At 39.5% G+C, this 18,459-nt stretch overlaps 1 protein-coding gene across 5 annotated transcripts in view; it reads left to right on the top strand.

Moving 5' to 3' along the window:
• LY75 (lymphocyte antigen 75) overlaps positions 1–18,459 on the top strand; it is a 97,577-nt gene that overhangs the window by 61,421 nt on the left and 17,697 nt on the right. For 4 of the 5 annotated variants that reach the window (XM_031651811.1, XM_031651809.1, XM_031651810.1 and 1 more), the window contains 4 exons: positions 187–352; positions 1,951–2,118; positions 4,296–4,412; positions 16,401–16,595. In XM_031651811.1, coding sequence (XP_031507671.1) covers positions 187–352; positions 1,951–2,118; positions 4,296–4,412; positions 16,401–16,595 — 646 coding nt within the window. The remainder of the gene's footprint in view (positions 1–186; positions 353–1,950; positions 2,119–4,295; positions 4,413–16,400; positions 16,596–18,459) is intronic. The other variant, XM_031651812.1, reaches the window with a different exon arrangement.

The following is an 18,459-nucleotide window of genomic DNA, read 5'->3' as shown; positions in this document are numbered from 1 at the left end:
CAAGGATTAAGTAAGCCAATATTTATAAAGCATTTAGAACAATGCTTGTCATGTAGTAAATGGTATGTAAATGTGTGTTAAATATAAAAAAATAAATAAAAATCATTAGATTGACCATGGGAGTCAAAATAATACAAAGGGATAACATGAATATTGCCACTTGAAATGTATTTCTGCTCCTTACAGGATGAACTCAACTTTGGTTGGTCAGATGGGAAACGTCTTCATTTTAGTCGCTGGGCTGAAACTAATGGGCAACTTGAAGACTGTGTAATATTAGACACTGATGGATTCTGGAAAACAGCTGATTGCAATGACAATCAATCAGGTGCTATTTGCTACTATTCAGGAAGTATGTGAATTTCAGATATTTTAATTCTTAAATTATTAACAGTCTCATAAGTGGTAAAATTTCTGAGGAGTGGTTTTGTAAAATCTGGTTTTGGAATTGTGAAGAAATTATAGTCATGTCTTTTTGTAGGAACATTTGTGAAAATTTGTATTCAAGCAGAATTATATATTAAATATATTATTATTAATGGGTTATTTTAAGCATGTTTTATTTTTACGTTAGCTGACAATAGGGATTAACACTTTAAAGTCCCATTGTTACTCTACCTCTTTCTGCATATCTTTATACTTGTAGAAAGCTTACACTTGTGAGAATTCTTTTGTGATTCATAACATCACAACTAACATGATTTTTATGAGTCACTCTTAAGATTCAGTTGGTTGGCCGGGTGCGGTGGCTCACACCTGTAATCCCAGCACTTTGGGAGGCCAAGGCGAGTGGATCACGAGGTCAGGAGTTCAAGACCAGCCTGGCCAAGATGGTGCAACCCCCTCTCTACTAAAAATACAAAAAATTAGCCGGGCATGGTGGCACATACCTGTAATCCCAGCTATTCCAGAGGCTGAGGCAGAGAATTGCTTAAACCTGGAGGGGCAGAGGTTGCAGTGAGCCGAGATCACACCACTGCACTTCAGCCTGGGCGACAGAACGAGACTCTGTCTCAAAAAAAAAAAAAAAAAAAGATTCAGTTGATTGTAAGTAACAGCAACCACCTCAAGCTAGCTTAAAACAAGGGGAAATTCAGGATCCGCAAAACGGGGATAGAGCTGAACCTGTAACTGGAGATGAGTTGAGACAATTTCTAAATTTCACTTTGTAAATCCTTAGAGAAAATCTCATGAACTTAGCCTGAGTCAGGTGTGCCATCTCTAGCCCCGTCAGAGGAAGTGTTTTTACAACTGTCAAGGTCACATTTGTGGTTTGTGGTAGAAAGAAGACACTGCTTCATGGACAGAGGGACTTATTGTGATCCAGGAGAGATACTGAGTGATCTCTGCCACATATTAAATCCGTTTAATTTATTTGAGTGGAATATGTTTATATTTGTATCTTTGTGAATGTATGGCGTTTTCAGAAAATGGAAAAAGATCATAATCAGATACTGTAGATGTCAGATTTTAAATATTATTTCTGTTTTACTTAGTTAAAGCAATAACTTACTTAGAACATCAAGTGTTTCATTTAAATGTTCCTTTAAAATTAATAGTGTCAGTAGACAGAAACTTGAAAACGAATTCTCAAAGTTATAGTTAGGTGACTTTTAATAATGAATGTGTTTGTACAGTATCTCTAGGGGTGGTCCCTTGTACTTGACATTTGGTAATGCAGGAAGACAGAAATTGCATTTAACCTAATAGCACCTCACTTTTTACATTCTTCCACGCCACAGCAGGGGTAAGAAAATTGTGTCAAGTAATTTCCTTCCTATAGAAAGCTGGCTTTTGTGTGCTGTATCTGAGTATAAACAGAGACAGGCTTCACTAGGATATTACTTCTTGGCTTCCTGAATATTTCCTACAAATCAAGCCTAATGACTGCAAACAGGATTTAACATTTATATCTCAAATTAGAATTCTTACCATTAACTCTTTTTCTAGATGAGACTGAAAAAGAGGTCAAACCAGTTGACAGTGTTAAATGTCCATCTCCTGTTCTAAATACTCCATGGATACCATTTCAGAACTGTTGCTACAATTTCATAATAACAAAGAATAGGCATATGGCAACAACACTGGATGAAGTTCATTCTAAATGCCAGAAACTGAGTAAGTATTATATTAGTCCATTCTCACGTTGCTATAAGGACATACCCGAGACTGGGTAATTAATATAGAAAAAGAGGTTTAATGGCCTCACAGTTCCACATGGCTGGGGAGGCCTCACAATCATGGCAGAAGGCGAAGGAGAAGCAAAGGTATGTTTACATGGCAGCAGGCAAGACAGCATGTGCAGGGAAACTGCCCTTTATAAAACCATCAGATCTCGTGAGACTTACTATCACAAGAACAGCACGGGAAAGACCCACCCTCATGATTCAGTTCGCCGGGTCCCTCCCATGAAACTTGGGGATTATGGGAGCTGCAATTCAACATGAGATTTGGATGGGGACACAGCCAAACCATATCAAGTATATTGTACTGTCATTACTTATTGTATTTTGCTAATTAAAAAAAATTTTCTGTGTTATAAATATTTCTAATTAGCACTAGTAACTAGATGTCAAAAATATTCATCTCCTAATATCTACATTATCAGTGACAAAGTATTAAAATTTGTGTTAGTTAAAGTGGAAAGTATAGGCATAACTCCTTTCTTTACTCATCCATTCAAGAACTAGTCTATGTTTGTAAGGAAGGTGGGTTCTTCTTTAAAAGGAAAAGAAATGGGCTAGGCACATTGGCTCATGCCTGTAATCCGAATTCTTTGGGAGGCTGAAGTGGGAGGATGGTTTGATGCCAGGCATTCAAGATCAGCCTGGGCAACATAGTGAGACTTTTTCTCTGCAAAAAATTAAAAGCATGATGGCACATGCCTGTAGTTCTAGCTACTTGGGAGGCTAAGGAGGGAGGATGATTGAGCCCAAGAGGTTGAAGCTGCAGTGAGCTGTGATTACACCATCTGCACTCCAGCCTGGATGACGGGAGACCCTATCTCCAAAAAAAAGGAAGGGGGAAAGAAATGGCACACAAGAGAGGAAGTGAAAATAGGTTAGTTGGAGCAGTCAAAAGCTTAGACACACCACAAAGCAGCAGCTAAGCTTAAAGATGTGCACATTTCACACTTTCAGCTCTCAAGAGTCTTCAGATAATTCCTATGAGATCCACTAAGGATTTGTGACTTCCGAATGATGGAACTGTTGGAACCAATGGAACAAGGAACTTAGTGAAAGTTGCTATAGAAAATATCAAACCATTATTTCCCAAAGCATGCTCTATATAACATTAGTCTTGAGAGATGTTCTGCAAAAAATCCTTAGAATAAGGTTGAAAAAAATAACCAACAAAAAAGAAAAAGATTGAGAAACACTAGACACCATAGCTTCCTGTTGGACATTAACAAATGTACATTAACATATACCTTAAGAAATACTGGCATAAATAAACGAGTTTAACTTTGTTTAAACCAATGTTTGCAAACTTTTTAAAAAATCCATGTAGATCTTTTCTGGAACCTCCTTGTTAATTTTGTGAGGAACACCCTTTGGGAAATATTAAGCCTTTTAACCCTCATACTGATAACTAAGGAAAAGGAAGATCTGTCATATAGGTCAGCAGTCCCCAACCTTTTTGGCACTGCCAGGGAGGGGTGGATGGTTTCAGGATGAAACTGTTCCACCTCAGATCATCAGACCTTAGTTAGATTCTCATAAGGAGTGTGCAAGCTAGATCCCTCGCATGCATAGTTCACAAGACAGTTTGTGCTCCTCTGTCAATCTAATGCCACTCTGCTCTAACAGGAGGCAGAACTCAAGTGGTGATGCTCGCTTGCCTGCTGCCCACCTCCTGCTGCACAGCCCAGTTCCTAACAGGCCTGGTTCCTAACAGTACCAGTCTGTGGCCCGAGGGTTGGGGACCCCTGTTATAGTTCATCTAAGAGGTTTTAATTATTATAGAGTAATCTTTGACAGTCTATCATTATTATGGGTGATTTATACCAACTGAAAATCACCTTTAAATAGGGGAATGTGAAGTGAATCAATGTTTTAAATTCTCTACTCAGCTACTAGTTTTCTATTATACCATAAGACCAAATTTAACATCAAACATTTGAAAACTCCTTAACCTATTAGTACAATGGCATAATTTTATTTTACATATCTTTCTAATTGTCTGATATTGTTTAAGTTTGAAGTATATTAAAGTGAGAATTAAAATGTTTTAAACCTATCAAAGTGTTCTAGATAAGTAATTATTAAAATTATTGACTATTTTTTATTTAACAGATCCAAAATCACAAATTCTGAGTATTCGAGATGAAAAGGAGAATAACTTTGTTCTTGAGCAACTTCTGTACTTCAATTATATGGCTTCATGGGTCACATTGGGAATAACTTATAAAAGTAAGTTGTAAATCTGCCAGTTTTCTCTATTTGTTTTTGTGCTTCATTATAACATAATTATCAAGCCGTAGTTCTTCAAAGTACATGTCTATCAATACATGAAAGTATAATGACATACTTAACATAACTTACATAAATACCAAGACAGTTTTTGTGTCTCTGCTCTGCCGTTAACATACCTTTAGAGTTTAAAGTTAAATGGCAGAAAATAATTTTCTGAATTAGTTTGTTCCCACACTCCTATAAAGAACTACCTGAAACTAGGTAATTTATGAAGAAAAGAGTTTTGAGTCACAGTTCCGCAGGCTGTACAGAAAGCATGGCTGGGCAGCCTCAGGAAACTTACAATCATGTCAGAGGCGAATGGGAAACAAGCAGATTTTACTATAATGGAGCAGGACAGAGAGTGAAGGAGGAGATGCTACACACTTTTGAACAACCAGATCTCATGAGAGCTCACTCACTATCACAAGAACAGCAAGGGGGAAGTTTGCCTCCATGATCCAGTCACCTCCCACCAGGCCCCTCCTCCAACACTGAAGATCATAATTCAACATGAGATTTGGATGAGGACACAGAGCCAAACCATATCAATTTTCTTTTACCACTCTTTCCTCTAGCAATTCAAGACTTATCACTCTTCCATCCAGCAACTCAAGACCAACTAAAAATGATCACCATCCCATATAAATCTTCAATACTTACTTTATGTTTCCACTGACTATGTGAGATGAGCAGAGAACTGAATCACTCTTCTATTAGTGTTGCACCTTTGGGTTTATAACCCTGACTTGGGTTATATTGGCTCACATATGATAAGCATTAGAAAAATGAGACACATGGCCAGGTGTAATGCCTCACGCTTGTAATCCCAGCACTTTGGGAGGCTGAGGCGGGTGGATCACCAGAGGTCAGGAGTTCGCCACCGTCTCTACTAAAAATACAAAAATTAGCCAGGTGTGGTGACATGTGCCTAGTTACTTGGGAATCTGAGGCAGGAGAATCACTTGAACCCAGGAGGCAGAGGTTGCAGTGAGCCAAGATCATGCCACTGCACTCCAGCCAGGGCAACAGAGCAAGACTCAAGACTCCGTCTCAAAAATTTAAAAATGAAAAGAAAAATGAGATACATGGTCTGACAATGGGATCGAATATTTGGAATGTGGGCTAAATACCACGAATTCAAAATATGATTGATATGAATTGTTTTAAAACAGTCTAGTATAGAGGAAACAAGACCAATTTAGAAAGATGCTCAGAAATGTCCTGAAAATCATAGACATTTTGGAATTAGGAAAACCTTTCCATGGCCATAGAGCATCAAAAGCATACATTTACTCTAAAAAGGGTTTGATAAGGGGCACAGGACAATGATAACCAGGGGTAGGGAAGGAAAAGAAACTAAATTAGTTTCTGTCTGTTTTAAAAATAGGCTTCTCCTTTGCTCTCTAACCCATCTATTTTGTGGGGTTACCACTGTTTTCCTGAAATGTTTATGGTTTGCAGAAGGGTTAATGAAAATTAAACTACCAAGCAATAAAGACTTGGTTTACCAGGTGAGGATAAGTTCATCATAGTAGGACTTAGTTGGCCCAAGCCTTTTCTCTAATGACTCTTAACTACCCTTGAATTAAAATGGAGAGAAACTAGCTGGAAAGTTCTGAGGCTTCACCTGAAAGTGACTGAAGAAACAATGGTCTTGTATTGAGCAATGGAGACCACACCCAGTACAGAAATTGAAATTGTACCCTTTGATATACATTATATTATCAGAAACAACTGAAAATGTGTTATATATTCTGAAAAAGCATTTTTAGATCAGAAGACTCCCTTGTTTTGTTTTATCTTCTTTTATAAAATGTTTGAGTAATAAAATTTCTATTAAAATATACAGACATATACATATAGAAAGACATTTCAGGCAAGTGGCAAATTTGGTTTGAATCTCATTCTTACTGACTTAATTTACATCTGTAAGGTACTGTTTTGGGTTATTTTGATATACTTATAAATATTTAATTTATTTGCCCCCGATGCAAGGAATTCTGTTTTTTAAAGCAGTTTTGGCTTTTCAATAGCAGGGCCATGAATAGAAATCACTGTAAGTCACTGTTTTTGGTTATGTTGATATACTTATAGAATATTTAATTGTATTTGGCACCTACACAAAGAATTTTGTTTTTTTGAAACATTTTTGACTTTTCAATAGCAGGGCCATGAATAGAAATTACTATGAGAAGCCACAGTATGTCAACTGAGAGATACATTAAGCCAAGTGAAAAAAGTGACTTTTTCTTAAAGCAACTTTAGAAATCTACCATTGCACATCATATTGGTCAGAAAATTGATAACTTTGAAGTTTGGGAGAGGGGAGGAGGAACTGGTAGGCATGAGATGATACAAAGCAGCAAACAATAACCAAATCGTGTGTGCAGTGCTTCTAACGTGTCATTGCTGCAGGCAGATGTTTAGGGGTCTTGCCTTGGGAGGTGGTAATCAGTGAAAACCAGAAATAATGGCCGGGCGCAGTGGCTCAAGCCTGTAATCCCAGCACTTTGGGAGGCCGAGGCGGGTGGATCACGAGGTCAGGAGATCGAGACTATCCTGGCTAACATGGTGAAACCCCGTCTCTACTAAAAATACAAAAAACTAGCCGGGCGTGGTGGCGGGCGCCTGTAGTCTCAGCTACTTGGGAGGCTGAGGCGGGAGAATGGCGTGAACCTGGGAGGCGGAGCTTGCAGTGAGCTGAGATCACGCCACTGCACTCCAGCCTGGGAGACACAGCGAGACTCCGTCTCAAAAAAAAAAAAAAAAAAAAAAAAAAAAGAAAACCAGAAATAACCAGGACAACATTGGATATGTGTAGGTAGTGATGGCATCAATCTTTATACCAATTTATAATTGTAATAGACCTAGTACCCTTTTTTTAAGGCTTATTGCAACCATCACTACCCTAAAAAGAAACACAATACCCATTAGCATCCCCTCCCTGTCTCCCAGTCCTCAGCAACCACTGATCTACTTGCTATCTCTACAGATTGCCTGAATGTAAAATTCTGGACATTTTATGTAAATGAGATCATACAATGTGTGCTTTTTGCGTGTGACTGGCTTTTTCCATTAGCATAAAGATTTCAAGGTTTATCCATATTGTAGCATGTATCAGTACATTATTCCTTTTTATAACTGAATAAAATTCCATTCTATGGATGTAATACATTTTATTTATCCGTGTATCAGTTGATGGACATTTAGGTAAAACAACCTAGATTTTAAATCATTTTTAGTTATTATGTATAATGCTTCTCTGAACATTCACATACAAGTTTTTGCATGGACATATGTTTCCCTTTCTCTTGGGTAAACCCCTAGGAATGGAATTGCTGCATCTTTTGTTTAACCCTTTGAAGAACTACCAGGTTGTTTTCCAAACTAGCTATACCATTTTCCATTCCCGGTATATGAGAGTACTGATTTCTCCATATCGATGCCAACATTTGTGTGTTTTTCATTATAGCCATCCAAGTGAGTGTGAAATATCTCACTGGGATTTTAATTTCATTTCCCTAATGGCTAATGATATTAAGCATCTTTTCATGTGCTTATTGGATATTTGTATATCACATTTGGGGAAATCCCTATTCAGATTTTTTGCTCATTTTTTAAATTGAGTCTTTTTATTGTTGAGGTGTAAGAATTCTTTATATATTCTAGATATGTCTTGTATCCAATAAATAATTTGCAAATATTTTCTCCCATGACTTGACTTATACCACAAAAGTGTTTTTCTTTTTTTTTTTTTCTTCTTTTTTTATTGTACTTTAAGTTTTGGGGTACATGTATAGAACATGCAGTTTTGTTACATAGGTATACACATGCCATGGTGGTTTGCTGCATCTATCAACATGTCACCTACATTAGGTATTTCTCCTGATGTTATCCCTCCCCAACCCCCCAACCCCTGACAGGCCCAGTGTGTGATGTTTCCCCCTGGCCCTGTGTCCATGTGTTCTCATTGTTCAGCTCCCACTTACGAGTGAGAACATGTGGTGTTTGCTTTTCTGTTCCTGTGTTAGTTTGCTGAGATTGATGGTTTCTAGCTTCATCCATGTCCCTGCAAAGGACATGAACGCATCCATTTTTATGGCTGCATAGTATTCCACGGTGTATATTTCTTTATCCAGTCTATCATTGATGGACATTTTGGTTGGTTACAAGTCTTTGCTATTGTGAATAGCGCCACAATAAACATACGTGTGTATACATCTTTATAGTGGAATGATTTATAATCCTTTGGGTATATCCTCAGTAATGGGATGGCTGGGTCAAATGGTATTTCTAGTTCTAGATCCTTGAGGAATTGCCACACTGTCTTCCACAATGGTTGAACTAATTTACACTCCCACCAACAGTGTAAAAGCATTCCTATTTCTCCACATCCTCTCCAGCACCTGTTGTTTCCTGACTTTTTAATGATTGCCATTCTAACTGGCATGAGATGGTATCTCATTGTGGTTTTGATTTGCATTTCTCTAATGACCAGTGATGATGAGCATTTTTTCATGTGTCTGTTGGCTGCATAAATGTCTTCTCTTGAGAAGTGTCTGTTCATATCCTTCGCCCACTTTTTGATGGGGTTGTTTGTCTTTTCTTGTAAATTTGTTGAAGTTCCTTGCAGATTCTGGATATTAGCCCTTTGTCAGATGGATAGACTGCAAAAATTTTCTCTCGTTTTGTATGTTGCCTGTTCACTCCGATAATAATTTATTTTGCTATGCAGAAGCTCTTTAGTTTAATTAGATCCCATTTGTCAATTTTGGCTTTTGTTGCCATTGCTTTTGGTGTTTTAGCCATGAAGTCTTTGCCCATGCCTGTGTCCTGAATGGTATTGCCCAGGTTTTCTTCTGGGATTTTTATGGTCATAGGTCTTACATTTAAGTCTGTGATCCATCTTGAGTTGATTTTTGTATAAGGTGTAAGGAAGGGGGATCCAGTTTCAGTTTTCTGTGAATGGCTAGCCAGTTTTCCCAACACCATTTATTAAATAGGGAATATTTTACCCATTGCTTGTTTGTGTCAGATTTGTCAAAGATAAGATGGTTGTAGATGTGTGGTGTTATTTCTGAGGGCTCTGTTCTGTTCCATTGGTCTATGTATCTGTTTTGGTACCAGTACTATGATGTTTTGGTTACTGCAGCCTTGTAGTACAGTTTGAAGTCAGGTATCGTGATGCCTCCAGCTTTGTTCTTCTTGCCCAGGGTTGTCTTGGCTATGCAGGCTCTTTTTTGGTTCCATATGAAGTTTAAAGTAGTTTTTTCCAATTCTGTGAAGAAAGTCAGTGCTGGCTTCATGGGGATATCATTGAATCTATAAATTACTTTGGGCAGTATGGCCATTTTCATGATATTGATTCTTCCTATCCATGAGCATGGAATGTTTTTCCATTTGTTTGTGTCCTCTTTTATTTCCTTGAGCAGTGGTTTGTAGTTCTCCTTGAAGAGGTCCTTCACGTCCCTTGTAAGTTGGATTCCTAGGTATTTTATTCTCTTTATAGCAACTGTGAATGGGAGTTCACTCATGATTTGGCTCTCTGTTTGTCTGTTATTGGTGTACAGGAATGCTTGTGATTTTTGCACATTGATTTTGTATCTTGAGACTTTGCTGAAGTTGCTTATCAGCTTAAGGAGATATTGGGCTGAGGTGATGGGGTTTTCTAAATATACAATCATGTCATCTGCAAACAGAGACAATTTGACTTCCTCTCTTCCTATTTGAATGCCCTTCATTTCTTTCTCTTGCCTGATTACCCTGGCCAGAACTTCCAATACTATGTTGAATAGGAGTGGTGAGAGAGGGCCTCCTTATCTTGTGCCAGTTTTCAAAGGGAATGCTTCCAGTTTTTGCCCATTCAGTATGATATTGGCTGTGGGCTTGTCATGAACAGCTCTAATTATTTTGAGATATGTTCCATCAATACCTAGTTTATTGAGAGTTTTTAGCATGAAGGGCTGTTGAATTTGTCAAAGGCCTTTTCTGCAACTATTGAGGTAATCATGTAATTTTTGTCATTGGTTCTGTTTATGTGATGGATTATGTTTATTGATTTGCATATGTTGAACCAGCCTTGCATCCCAGGTATGAAGCCGACTTGATCCTGGTGGATAAGCTTTTTGATGTGCTGCTGGGTTCGGTTTGGCAGCATTTTGTTGAGGATTTTTGCATTGATGCTCATCAGGGATATTGTCCTGAAGGTTTCTTTTTTTGTTGTGTCTCTGCCAGGTTTTGGTATTAGGATGAAGCTGGCCTTATAAAATGAGTTAGGGAGGAATCCCTCTTTTTCTATTGTTTGGAATAGTTTCAGAAGGAATGGTACCAGCTCCTCTTTGTACCTCTGGTAGAATTCCGCTGTGAATCTGCCTGGTCGTAGACTTGTTTCAGTTGGTAGGCTATTACTGCCTCAATTTCAGAACTTGTTATTGGTTTATTCAGGGATTCGACTTCTTCCTGGTTTAGTCTTGGGAGGGTGTATGTGTCCAGGAATTTATCCATTTCTTCTAGGTTTTCTAGTTTATTTGTGTAGAGGTATTTATAAGTATTCTCTGGTGGTAGTTTGTATTTCTGTGGCATCAGTGGTGATATCCCTTGTATCATTTTTTATTGCATCTATCTGATTCTTCCCTCTTTTCTTCTTTATTAGTCTTGCTAGTGGTCCATTTTGTTGATCTTTTCAAAACACCAGCTCCTGGATTCATTGATTTTTTTAAGGGTTTTTTATGTCTCTGTCTCCTTCAGTTCTGCTCTGATCTTAGTTATTTCTTGTCTTCTGCTAGCTTTTGAATTTGTTTGCTGTTGCTTCTCTACTTCTTTTAACTTTGATATTAGAGTGTTAATTTTAGATCTTTCCTGCTTTCTCTTGTGGGCATTTAGTGCTATAAATTTCCCTCTCTACAGTGCTTTAAATGTGTCCCAGAGATTCTGGTACGTTGTGTCTTCATTCTTATTGGTTTCAAACAACATCTTTATTTCTGCCCTCATTTTGTTATTTACCCCATAGTCATTCAGGAGCAGTCTGTTCAGTTGCCATGTAGTTGTATGGTTTTGAGTGAGTTTCTTAATCCTGAGTTCTAATTTGATTGCACTGTGGTCTGAGAGACTGTTATGGTTTCTGGTTTTTTTTTTTTGTTTTTTTTTTTTGCTTTTGCTGAGGAGTGTTTTACTTCCAAATATGTGGTCAATTTTAGAAAAAGTGTGATGAGGTGCTGAGAAGAATGTATATTCTATTGATTTGGGGTGGAGAGTTCTGTAGATAGCTATTAGGTCTGCTTGGTCCAGAGCTGCATTCAAGTCCTGAATATCCTCGTTAACTTCTTGTCTTGTTGATCTGTCTAATATTGACAGTGGGGTGTTAAAGTCTCCCACTATTATTGTGTGGGAGCCCAAGTCTCTTTGTAGGTCTTTATGAGCTTGCTTTATGAATCTGGGTGCTCCTGTATAGGGTGCATATATATTTAGGATAGTTAGCTCTTCTTGCTGCATTGATCCCTTTACCATTATGTAATGGCCTTCTTTATCTCTTTTGATCTTTGTTGGTTTAAAGTCTGTTTTATCAGAGATTAGGATTGCAACTCCAGCTTTTCTTTGCTTTCCCTTTGCTTGGTAAATATTCCTCCATCCCTTTATTTTGAGCCTATGTGTGTCTTTGCCCGTGAGATGGGTCTCCTGAATACAGCACACTGATGGGTCTTGACTCTTTATCCAGTCTGCCAGTCTGTGTCTTTTAACTGAGGGCATTTAACCCCTTTACATTTAAGGTTAATATTGTTACGTGTGAATTTGATCCTGTCATTATGATTTTAGCTGGTTGTTTTGCCTGTTAGTTGATGCAGTTTCTTCATAGTGTCAATGTTCTTTACAGTTTGGTATGTTTTGCAGTGGCTGGTACTGGTTGTTCCTTTCCATATTTAGTGCTTCCTTCAGGAGCTCTTGTAAGGCAGGCCGAGTGGTGACAAAATCTCTCAGCATTTGTTTGTCTGTAAAGGATTTCATTTCTCCTTCACTTAGTTGGCTGGATACGAAATTGTGGGTTGAAAATTCTTTTCTTTAGGAATGTTGAATATTGGCCCCCACTCTCTTCTGGCTTGTAGGGTTTCTGCAGAGAGATCCACTGTTAGTCTGATGGGCTTCCCTTTGTGAGTAACACGACCTTTCTCTGTGGCTGCCCTGAACATTTTTTCCTTCATTTCAACCTTGGTGAATCTGACGATTATGTCTCTTGGGGTTGCTCCTCTTGTGGAGTATCTTTGTGGTATTCTCTGTATTTCCTGAATTTGAATGTTAGCCTGTCTTGTTGGGTTGGGGACGTTCTCCTGGATAATATCCTAAACATTGTTTTCCAACTTGGTTCCATTCTCTCCGTCACTTTCAGGTACACCAGTCAAATGTAGATTTGGTCTTTTCACATAGTCCCATATTTCTTAGAGGCATTGTTCATTCCTTTTTATTCTTTTTTGTTTAATCTTGTCTTCTCTCTTTATTTCATTAAGTTGCTATTCAATATCTGATATCCTTTCTTCTGCTTGATCAATTCAGCTATTGATACTTGTGTATGCTTCATGAAGTTCTCGTGCTGTGTGTTTCAGCTCCATCAGGTCATTTATGTTCTTCTCTACAGAGGTTATTCTAGTTAGCAATTCATCTAACCTTTTTCAAGGTTCTTAGCTTCCTTGCATTGGGTTAGAACATGCTCCTTTAGCTCAGAGGAATTTGTTATTACCCACCTTCTGAAGCCTACTTCTGTCAATTCGTCAAACTCTTTCTCCATCCAGTTTTGTTCGCTTGCTGACTAAGAGTTGTGATCCTTTGGAGGAGAAGCAGCATTCTGGTTTTTGGAATTTTAGCCTTTTTGCATTAGTTTCTCCCCATCTTTGTGGATTTATCTACCTTCGGTCTTTGATGTTGGTGACCTTCGGTCTTTGATGTTGGTGACCTTCGGATGGGGCCTTTGAATGGACATGCTATTCATTTCTGTTTGTTAGTAGTCCTTCTAACAGACCCCTCTGCTGCCAGTCTGCTGGAGTTTGCTGGATGTCCACTCCTGACTCTGTTTGCCTGGGTATCACCAGTGGAGGCTGCAAAACAGCAAAGATTGCTGCCTGTTCCTTCCTCTGGAAGCTTTGGAAGCTTCTTCCCAGAGGAGCACCTGCCTGATGCCAGCCAGAGGTCTCCTATATGAAGTGTTTGTTGGCCCCTACTGGGAGGTATCTCCCAGTCAGGATACATGGGGGTCAGGGACCCACTTGAGGAGGCTGTCTGACCCTTAGCAGAGCTCGAAGTCTGTGCTGGGAGGTCTGCTGCTCTCTTAGGGCCTTCAGGCAGGGACGTTTAAGTCTGCTATAAGTCCCTGACTGGGGCTGCTGCCTTTTTTTCAAAGACACCCTGCCCAGAGAGGAGAAATCTGGCAGTCTGGCCATAGCAGCCTTGCTGAGCTACAGGGGCTCCACCCAGTTCGAACTTCCCAGCAGGTTTGTTTACACCAGAAGCGTAAAACCGCCTACTCAAGCCTCAGCAATGGCGGATGCCCCTCCCCCAACCAAGCTCTAGTGTCCCAGGTCAATCTCAGACTGCTGCTGTGCTGGCAGCAAGAATTTCAAGCCAGTGGATCTTAGTTTCCTGGGCTCCGTAGGGGTGGGACCCACCGAGCCAGACCACTTGACTCCCTGGCTTCAGCACCCCTTTCCAGGGGGGTGAACAGTTCTGTCCTGCCGGCATTGCAGGCACCACTGGGGTATGGGAAAAACAGAACTCCTGCAGCTAGTTTGGTGTCTGCCCAAATGGCTGCCCAGTTTTGTGCTTGAAACCCAGGACCCTGGTGGGGTAGGCACCAGAGGGAATCTCCTGGTTTGCAGTTGTGAAGACCGTGGGACAAGCGCGGTATCTGTGCCGGAGTTCCTCACGCCCAGTCCCTCGTGGCTTCCCTTGGGTAGGGGAGAAAATTCCCCAACCCCTTGCACTTCCCAGGTGAGGCGTTGCCCTACTCTGCTTTGGCTCACCCTCCGTGGGCTGCACCCACTGTCCAACCAGTCGCAGTAAGATGAACCCGGTATCTCAGTTGGGAATGCAGAAATCATCCGCCTTCTGCATCAATCTTGCTGGGAGGTGCAGACTGGAGTTGTTCCTATTTGGCCATCTTGCCAGCAATCCATCACAAAAGTGTTTTTCTTTTGTCATTTGTGCATATGTAAGAAGGCTTTGCTTACCCCAAGATTATGAAGACTTACTCCTATGTTTTCTTTATTTTTTTTGAGACAGACTTTTGCTCTTGTCACCAAAGCTGAAGTGGTGCAGTGGCGTGATCTCAGCTCACTGCAACCTCCGCCTCCTAGGTTCAAGCTGTTCTCCAGCCTCAGCCTCCTGAGTAGCTGGGATTACAGGCGCCCACCACCATGCCCAGCTAATTTTTGTATTTTTAGTAGAGATGGGGTTTTACCATGTTGACCAGGCTGGTTTACTGACCTTAGGTGATCTGCCCACCTCGGCCTCCCAAAGTGCTGCAATTACAGGGGTGAGCCATGGTGCCCGGCCTCTTGTGTTTTCTTCTTCTAAAGGTTTTATAGTTGTAGCTCTTATATTTATGTCTGTGATCTACTTTAATTTTTGTGTGTGGTGAAAGAAAGGGGTCCAACCTCTTTTTTTTTTTTTTTTTTGCTTGTGGATATCCAGTTTAGAAGACTATTTTTTCCATACTGAATTGTCTTGGCATCCTTCTTAAAACTCAATTGACTGGCCAGGTGCAGTGGCTCACACCTATAATCGCAGCACTTTGGGAGGCCGAGGCAGGTGGATTATGAGGTCAGGAATTCAAGACCAGCCTGGCCAAGATGGTGAAACCCCATCTCTACTAAAAAATACAAAAGTTAGCCAGCTGTGGTGGCGGGCATCTTAATCCCTGCTACTCGGGAGGCTGAGGCAGAGAATTGCTTGAACCCTGGGGGTGGAGGTTGCAGTGAGCTGAGATTGTGCCACTGCGCTCCAGCCTGGGTGACAGAGTGAGACTCCATCTCAAAGAAAAAAAAATTGACTGTAAGTATGCACAGTTGTTAACAGTTTATGTCCAGAGAAGAGATTTCTTTGGCGACTTTTATAATGTATCAATCATGTTTTAAATAATAAAATAGTCATGTTCATTTCCATTGCAATTAAATGTATATGTAAGATAAAATATTTTTTATTTCAATAGGTTTTGGGGGAACGGGTGGTGGTTGGTTACATAGATAAGTTCTTCAGTGTTGATTTCTGAGATTTTGGTGTACCCATCACACGAGCAGTGTACACTGTACCTAGTGTGTAATCTTTTATCCTTCACCCCCTCCCATCCTTCCCCCTGAGTCCAGTGTCCATTGTATAATTTTTATGCCTTTGCATCCTCATAGCTTAGCTCCCACTTGGTGAGAACACACAATGTTTGATTTTCCATTCCTGAGTTACTTCACTTAGAATAATGGTCTCCATTTCCATTCAGTTTGCTGCGAGTGCCATTATTTCATTCCTTTTTATGGCTGAGTCGTATTCCATGGTACATATATACCACATTACCACATTTTCTTTATCCATTCGTTGGTTGATGGGCATTTGGGCTGGTTCTATATTTTTGCTATTGTGAATTGTGCTGCTATAAACATGCACGTGCAAGTATCTTTTTCATATAATGACTTCTGGAAAATAATATTTGATGACAAAAATGAAATGTTATTACTGAAGGATGGTGGAATTATAGGTCAATATTTGTAGTTTGCATTTATAGTCAAATTAAAAATGAGCATGATTTACTGTTATAATCAGAAAATATCTTAAAGGGTTATACATAATCATACAAACTTTTAGAAGGTTGGGAAAAGATAAAATCAGTCAAGTTTGAAATCTTAACTATATAACTGTAATTCAAGTATTGATTTAATCTCTAAGCATAGGAAAACAATGTTTCTTCTCTAGATAATTCTCTTATGTGGTTTGATAAGACCCCACTGTTATATACACATTGGAGAGCAGGAAGACCAACTATAAAAAATGAGAAGTTTTTGGCTGGTTTAAGTACTGATGGCTTCTGGGATATTAAAACCTTTAATGTTATTGAAGAAACACTTTATTTTCACCAGCACAGCATTCTTGCTTGTAAAATTGAAATGGGTAAGTATAGTAATATAGAGTTTTCTTTCACTCCAGGGGAAGAATATAAGGCTATTAGTTCCACTAACGGGAATCATACAATCAAATGCTTCCTCTGTGTTCAGTGCTGTGCGAGGTGTTCCAGAGGTTAACGAGGAAGGAAAAGACACGGGCCCTGCTGTCAAGGTTTTGACCCTAAGGAGTAAAATGTAGTTGTGGAGATAGCATTAAATTCCTTATTATTGTTTAATGTAAATTAGCCTTAGATTAATTGATACAGGCTTCAATTGTGGGGAAGTCAAAACTGATACATTGGAAAGGGGAATGACAGAAAAAAGGAAAGGCTTCAAGAAGAGGTGAAACTTGGTTGGGGTTTGAAAAATGCATAGGGTTTGTATAAATAAGAAAGTGGGGGAAGAGTTTTGACATTCTGTGCAAAGTGAATGTCTCTCAACCTTGCCTAATTTGTAAATAAATCTATTTTTAAATATATGTTAGTTTTAATTTTTTCACAGCTTAAAAACTGTTAATTATTACCACTGTGCCCTAAAACTCTCATTACTCCCACTGTGCCCTAAGCTTCCTGCTCAGTGGGAGCCCGTAATGGTGGCGTGCTGGCTAGTCGGCTCACTTCACAGCGCCGCAGTCACTTCCCAAGACCGTGTCCACCAGCAACCTCCAGGGATTCCTTATTCTAACCTACTTTGAGTCAGTGTAAACTTGTGAGACATGTTAGAAACTAGTCTCTATCCCCAATTTCTAGGCCTTCTCCCAGTTCCCTGTTTTTCCCCATTCTTGCTCAGCAAAACATCTTTTTCTCAATCAAGCTGGTCTCTCATTGTCCCAGGCACAGGGTATGCCCATCCTCATACTTGCACCTTTATGTTTTCCTCCTGCCAAGAAGTTTTGCAACTTCTTTCTTTCTTTCTTTCTTTTTTTACATCTTTAATAAACTTTTCATTGTAGGATAGCTTTAGAGTTACAGAAAAGTTGCAAAGATAGTACAGAGTGTTCCCATCTATCCTACCATTTCCCCTACTGTTGACATATTACTTTAGTATGGTACATTTGTCACAACTAATAAACCAATATTGATCATTATTATTATTATTAACTAAAGTCCACACATTATTCAAATTTCCGTAGTTTTTATTTAACATACTTTTTCTTTCCAGGATCCCATCCAGGACCCCACCTTACCTTTAGTACTCCTGCCTCCTTAGGCTCCTCTTGGCTGGGTGGTTTCTCAGACTTTTCTTGTTTTTGATGGCCTTAACAGTTTTGAGGAACACTGGTCATGTATTTGGTAGAATGTCCCTCAGTTTGGGTTGGCGGATGTTTTTCTCATGATTCAACTGGGGTTATAAGTTTCTGGAGGAAGACCAAAGATGTGAGGGAGCATTCTCACTTCACATGGGCACCATGTACTATTCATGTGACTTATCACTGGCCACCTGGCCCAAGGTAGTGTTTGTTAAGTTCTCTGCTGCAAAGTTACCCGTTTTCCTCCTTTCCATAACTGTCCTCTTTCTAAGGAAGTCACTATGTAGAATCCACACTTAACAGGGTAGAAAGTTATCCTCCACCTTCCTGTGAGGGGAGTATCTATATAAATAACTTGAAATTCTTCTGCACAGGGTATTTGTCTATTTTCTCCAATTTTTATTTTATTTTATTTTATTTTTTGAGATGGAGTCTTGCTCTGTCACCCAGGCTGGAGTGCAGTGGTGCCATCTCAGCTCACTGCAACCTCTGCCTTCCAGGTTCCAGCGATTCTCTTTCCTCAGCCTCCCAAGTACCTGGGATTACAGGCATGCACCACCATGCCCGGCTAATTTTTTATATTTTTGGTAGAGATGGGGTTTCACCATGTTGGCCAGGCTGG

The sequence above is a fragment of the Papio anubis genome, chromosome 10 (assembly GCF_008728515.1).
Source record: "Papio anubis isolate 15944 chromosome 10, Panubis1.0, whole genome shotgun sequence".
In the NCBI taxonomy this organism is placed as follows: domain Eukaryota; kingdom Metazoa; phylum Chordata; class Mammalia; order Primates; family Cercopithecidae; genus Papio; species Papio anubis.
The sequence above is the reverse complement of the archived record's forward strand: the minus strand, read 5'-3'. Positions and strand labels throughout refer to the sequence as shown.